This window comes from Calidris pugnax, unplaced genomic scaffold (assembly GCF_001431845.1).
Source record: "Calidris pugnax isolate Ruff unplaced genomic scaffold, ASM143184v1 scaffold1, whole genome shotgun sequence".
In the NCBI taxonomy this organism is placed as follows: domain Eukaryota; kingdom Metazoa; phylum Chordata; class Aves; order Charadriiformes; family Scolopacidae; genus Calidris; species Calidris pugnax.
The window spans coordinates 9704566-9711000 of record NW_015090800.1 but is presented as its reverse complement, the minus strand read 5'-3'; the positions used below and the strand labels follow the sequence as shown (position 1 = coordinate 9711000).

The 6435-nt window shown below is 43.5% G+C and overlaps 1 protein-coding gene across 1 annotated transcript; it reads right to left on the bottom strand.

Moving 5' to 3' along the window:
• Positions 1-552: 552 nt before the first annotated feature.
• LOC106885380 (sugar phosphate exchanger 3-like) lies at positions 553-6032 on the bottom strand. The gene is made up of 3 exons (XM_014937532.1): positions 5856-6032; positions 4033-4098; positions 553-3109 (listed from the first exon to the last, which is right to left on the bottom strand). Exons 1-3 carry the CDS (start codon positions 5979-5981, stop codon positions 3017-3019), a joined length of 285 nt encoding a protein of 94 aa, XP_014793018.1. The 5' UTR covers positions 5982-6032; the 3' UTR covers positions 553-3016.
• Positions 6033-6435: the final 403 nt, after the last annotated feature.

Below are 6435 nucleotides of genomic sequence, written 5' to 3'. Positions count from 1 at the left end.
AGGGACCAGAGCCTGCAGGCATGGGGGTTTCTCCAGCAATCTGGAGTTGAGCATTGTGCTCAACTCTGAATTTAGGATAGACTATAAAACATAAACACAAAGCTCCCCACTGTGTCCCTTTAAACACAGCTAAACTGAGGTGGGGATCTGTGTATAAAGAAACAAGCCACAGGAGAGAAGGCACGGCAGGGCCAGCAGCCACATGGCATGCTTGATTTCAAGGGGAGAACACCTGACTTCCACGTGCAGATCAACAAATTAAGAAATAAAACCAAATGTATGTTCTGGCCTCTTTATTTAAGACCGTTAGTGACGGGGCATCTCTCTTAGGGGACTCTCACAAAGCTTCTCATGAGACTGCTGAGGAAGAGTGACCAACTGCAGCAGGCAGGAACATGGTCCATCAGGCTGGGATGAGGGTTTGGTTTTTGGTCTTCACAGCAGTGGAGTGAAAAGCAGCTGCTAGAGGTAGGCCTCTGATGAGGCAGGAGAGACGCACGCTCAGCAGAACCCCATTGAGAAGAATGGAATAAAGCACACAGAAGAATTAGCCCAGATCAAGTCAAAATAAGTTTATTCATGTGACATCAGTTTGGACGTGATCAGATTGAAAACCTTCCTCCATCTGAGCACCTTGAGGAAATACACAGAACCAAAAATCCAGGACAACAACAACACCACCACCACGATCCTGAAGTCCTTGGCACATCCAGCTAATTGAAGGTGGCCTCAAAGCACCACCATGCACTTACATGTGAGCTGCTGGGCAGCTTGTGCTTGCGGCGCTCATAAGGCCTCTGACACTTCTCCTCCAGAGGGGACAGAACTGTTTACAGGAAACCATTTGTCACCGGGGCCTGCCTCTCCTCCTCCTCCCCCCGGGCCCCGCACACTGTCCCTTTCCCACCCCACCTTTCATCAGAAGCTTATCGAGCGCCCAGACAGCCTGGCCAAAAAAGCTCATCCAGGTTGGAATTTGAAACCACAGATTCTCAGACATGGTGGCTGGGGCAAGCGGTGCCGCCATCAATTTTAGAACTAAATTTCAGGGAGTTTTGATTCTATTTGTACAGGGGCTAATGAGTAGCTTGGGATGTGAACACTAACCCCAGGGCATAATTCTGAGAGCAGGATGATAGATTCTCAGTCTCCTGCTCTAATTATACAGGCAAAAATTGGAATGGGAATGAGAAGAGACAAGAACAGGATTCAGGTCCATCATCAGCTTAATGGCACCGCTTTCCCAAGCACTGACATTTTTCGAGGGTTAGCAAAAAAGGCAAGAATCACCTCCACCAAGAAAGAAAGAAAGAGAATCTCAAAAAAAAAAAGAAGTATAAAATGGAGCAACTGAGTTTCACAGTAAGCAAAGATGTGCACAGAGCTGTCAGTGCAGAAGCAGCAGTCGCCAAGTAACCGTTCGATACAGTAGAACTGTAAGGCACTAATAATGTCCCACTCGTTACAATCAACACGTGACTAAAAATTGACATTCATAAATTTAAAAAATAAAATAAAATCACTGTACATTTTAAAAAGGCAACTTTTCCCATTTAAAAAGTTTCAAATTTTCAGTTCCCAGAATACTCCTGCCCCCCACCCCATCCAGGCATCACTGACTAGTTCGATTGAGTGTTTGATCAGAAAGTCTGCTGGTTAACAGATGCCTATTGCAACGGAACATCTCAAGGCATAAGCAGAAAACAATCTGTTGAGAAGTTACTCGGCGACCCCATTAACATCACCAACAAATGTCAGAGATGCTGGTCGGTCACCCTGCTTACCGCAGCACTGCAGAATACTCAGACACCACCACACTCAGTGCAGTCACATGCTCTTTAGTGCTGACTCCCATCTACCTTTCTCTTCAAGATACAACTCAAGCTCTTAAACATACAACTCAAGCTCTTAAACCCTAGAGTTTGAGGTCCCCTCCGCAGCTCAAGGCAGAGGAGCACTGGGGAGGGGAACAGCACTTGCTCCTTGGTGCTATTCCATGAGTATCCTGCAATCCCTTTTGGGAAGCCTGTGCCCAAGAGCAGCCAAGTCCCTTAAATTCCTTTAATTCCGTTCTGGTTCTCCTTTGCTGGAGATGAGCAATTGCCCAATGAGTATGAAATCAGTGACACCAGCTGCCTTCAGAGGGTCACCCGACAGTCCCATTTTGGTCAGTACTGATTAGAATTCAAATAACAAAGCAGTAGTGAAAGTATTTGTGTCCCATTAGTGATCCCCAAAGCCATTCAAGGATCCTTTAGACACAAAGGATCTATTAAGGCTTATCCTCAGAGATCACAGCAAAGTATTGCACACTATTTGTCTGCTTAAATAGTTAAAAACTGAAATCTCATTTCCCAGAGATTAGTAATAATATTATTATTACAAAATGCTAAAAACAAATATGGAGGTAACTTCTCCATGTGGATCTACTGGACTACATGACAGTTAATAGCTATGGATAGCAGAGGTCCGTCTGTGTACAGATTTAACAACAGTATTTTTTAAACAACTGGACAGAGTGAGTTCCAAATAATTTTGCCCTTTCTAAAAGCTAAAGCGATCGTAAACTTAGACTACCCATGAAATGCACTGTATGACTTCACTGGCACAACAGAGCATCAAAATTCATTGGAAGAGAGCCTCTCCACCATCAGTTTTAAACAGTTGACCTTTGGTCAGGACATCCAGAAATAAATAAGAAAGGGTATAGCAGTGAGCCCACCCAGCAGAAGACCCTAGTGGGGCTGCTGACATGGAAGAGTCTGGTAGGCCAGGACAATCCCAGCCAGGCCTCGTGGATTGTCTAGCTTAGATCAGCAGCTCCATGGTGCGGGTGGTTTCAGGACGGGTATTTGGTACTTCACTGTTGAGCTCACAAAGGCAGGTCCATCAAGTCTTGCAGAGCTATTTTGAGTTAGTCCAAACCTGGAGGATGTAAGAAACAAGTCTCCCAGGATTTTGATTAGTGTTCCAGCTGTCAGGTCTGTACAACAGTCCTTCCAGAGGCAAGCAGGAGTCACTCAGCCAGCATTCGCAGGCGCCGCTCATGCAGAAGCAATTTGATCTCCCTCACTATTAATGGTGAAATGAACAGGATTGTTGAACTCGTCTGTGAAAAGAAGCACATCCAGGACAATCAGCCGAGAGCAACCATAGCTGCAGCCACCCTGTGCTCCAATGTTGTGAAAAGAAGCACATCCAGGACAATCAGCAGAGAGCAACCATAGCTGCAGCCACCCTGCCCTTTCAAGGCCTCCCCAGAAAGTCACAGGGTAATAGAAGTGACACAGCAGATGGAAGGACTGAGGCTGCTCATACAATTTCAGCTGACATCATCTTCTTTTCATAAAGAAGATGAGCTCTTCACCTCCTCAACTGCCTTCCTCTCAGCCACCTCTGCTGCTTACCAAAGTGGCCTTTTCCCTAGTCAGCACAAATGCAAAGACAATTCCTGGCACTTCCAGCAGGGAAGAATGGGTGAATTGTACAGTATTCACCTCTGCATCAATGCTGAGGAGATCAGGGCACCTGAATAGTCCTCTCCCCCAGGGGTATACCAGGGCAAGGCATCTTCATTTTAGTTTCAAGATCCTCATCACTCCTTCCACTAATCTTCAAGGGCTAACAAACAAGCAGCTTAACCTGTATTTTCAGCTCCCTGAAAATACTAGGAACTACCTACTAACTATCATGGAGATGAAGGAGGAAAAAGTCCTGCCTTGGAACTCAGTCAGCTGGTATGAGCTTTACGAAACACGCACAGGTATTTTAAGGCAAGTATTTTTGTGCCTCTGCCACAATCTCAGATCCTGTTGGGCAACGTGACTTTAAAGGATCCAAAATGAATCCAGTTGATTTAGACACCCCAAAGCAAAGGCACACTACAGACAACTTTGAGAATGGCACCAGAGTTGGCAGCTGCTGCAGAAACAGATTACATGTCTAAACCACAAGTTTCAGGTTCTCACAAAAACTTGCTATGTTGCAAGTTGAACTTTGACAAAAAAAAATTTGAGAAAGGTGATTTCTTACCATTAGAATAAAGAAATAGAAAACCCACATCCATCCCAGGTTCTCCTGGATCAAAGACACTAGATACTAAAAAGAAAGGGGGGAAAAAATTATTCAAACCAGGAAGACAGGCATGACTTTCAGGCATCACGCTTTCATTTTCTAGAATTTGTGGGCTGTTAACACTCCATACAGAGCTGATCACAAAACCTTCCAGCTGATCTTTTCCTGTCAGAAGAGATGACTCAGGACAGCAGCCTTTCTGTCTAAAACCCACAGTCTCAGCAAAGCAGAGATACTATCCTGAAGCTTTACAGTAATTCACAGCAGCAGAAAAGAGAGAACAGAACTACAGTTTCAAAGGGTGACAAATTGACTCCGCTGAATACAAGGTTTTTGCACAGAACACTGGGACATAAGTGGATGTAAGTACTCTCAGAAGAACTAAAAGCTCTAGAATGGTTTATAAATTACAAGGGACCCATTTACAAGAGCTGTGCAACCACTAACTACTTAACCCTTCATCGTAGGCAAGACACTTGAGACTACAGTCTGTTCTGAACTGTGTCCTGGCTCAACAGGACTACACAGGCTACAAAAGAAAATGTATTCCCTATTAACAGATTTATATTCAGATGCTGCACAAGGGCCTCCCTTCTTCTAATATGCCCACTACTGGTTTTATTAGCACAAACCAAGATCTGAATTTCTAACATGTTCATTGTGCATTTGGTGTGATTCACACACCCCCAGAATGACATCATGGTTGTCTCCATTGAAATAAATGCAACGTTAGCATGGGAGGCAGGTGGAATTTTTCAGAACTAAAGACCCAATTTTTATGATGACGCAAGTTTGAATGGTATGTGTGTGGGAAGACAGAAACACTGTAGTCAATGTAAGAACATTGAGCGTAAACAGTGCACTTTAAGGCATCCACAAAGCACTCGTGATTTTCCATATTTAAAGGAGATAAGCAGCATCTTTCCTACAAAACAGACACTGAATTATTGTATTTATCAGGCAATCAAGGGCAAGCACAAACCCAAATCCCCTTCCAGAAAAGAAAGTTTTATGTCTTGCCTGCATCCTGGGTATTTTACCAGCTCTAGAGGATGCCTGGAATAGAACTGGCTCCAACCTTTCTACTAAATCCTCCCCTCCCCAAAGCACCACTCTGTTCTCCCACATAGTTAAAGCTTGTATTTGAGAAGAAAGAATGTCCCCAGTGGGTACACTGTCAGCTTCCTTTTCTGCAACAGTCTAGTCTTCAGACCTCTGGCAGCGTACTGTAAGGACTATCGAAGCAAGTGGTGCTGGATTTACAAGGTGTAAAAGACATCCAGAGATAAAAAGGGGAACCACAAATAAGAGCAAATTTTACATTACTTTATAAACACTGTAACATTCATAATAGGTATTCTAATTCTACTTGATAAACTTTTCTGTAAGTGATTTCTTTTTTGATATGTTTTGCTATTACCTTTGAACAAAAAATCCCAAACTTCAAAACGTTTTATTTTTACTCTTTGTGAAGCTAAATTTACTTGCTTTTTGGACTTTAGGATATGAAAGGGTCTAAAATTTGTTTAAATTATGAGAGTGCCATAACATTAATACTATAAATAGTTAGCTTAGCTCTTAATTAAATCGCTTCCACCGGAAGCTTAAAATGCATATGTTCCCTTGGTTGCTTCTTGAATAAATAATTCTTTTAAAAACAACAAAACCCTTTCTCTCTCTCTCTCCATGTAACTTTGGATTGAGGAATGAAATATCATCTCTAACCACAACAGACTCTTTGCCTCCTTCCTCAGACCTCTATTTTCCTGTGGTAGCCTCACCTGGCCCACCGCAGCACCAATACTGCCAGTTCCATCCACGATTCCTGTGACTGTTGCCAGAGCCTCACTGCTGCCTCTCACCAGATCCTGGCGCCCCAGGTCAGCAGAAATTGCAGAACTGATCATGTTAGAAGGGCCTCCGATGAAAAATCCTGGAAATATCAAGAAAACAGCCTTGGTGCAAAACTAGCATGAGGAGGATAGATTCTCAACAGAATGTCTTCAAAACACAGATTTTTCTACCATGCAAAACTCAGGGAAAGGCTTAGGTCTAGGGACAGCGGTCACAGAGTAATTGTAGTTAGAAGTGTACCCTCACAGCTGAAGCAGAGGGTCATGGCACACCTTGGTACCTGGGGAAAGCATACAGAAATTGCCAACAAGCACATTTTCATCTAACATAAAAAAATGAGATAATTAGCTGTTGTGGTTTTGACTCAAACCAGGACATTAGCTGTGCCACACTCTGCAAGAGGAGTCAGGACACACCAAACTGAATACAGAAAGCTTCTTTTGAACAGCATCCATATACCAACCCTCAACACAAGGCAGATTTAGACACATTTCTACTTTGGAATAG

Coding starts and splice junctions, on each gene's coding strand:
- LOC106885380 (XM_014937532.1), bottom strand. CDS start 5,981: ATGATCAGTTCTGCAATTTCTGCTGACCTGGGGCGCCAGGATCTGGTG. Junction 4,099..5,855: donor TTGGTGCTGCGGTGGGCCAG/GTGAGGCTACCA, acceptor CTTTCTTTTTAG/TATCTAGTGTCTTTGATCCA. Junction 3,110..4,032: donor TCTATTTCTTTATTCTAATG/GTAAGAAATCAC, acceptor TTCTTTTCACAG/ACGAGTTCAACAATCCTGTT.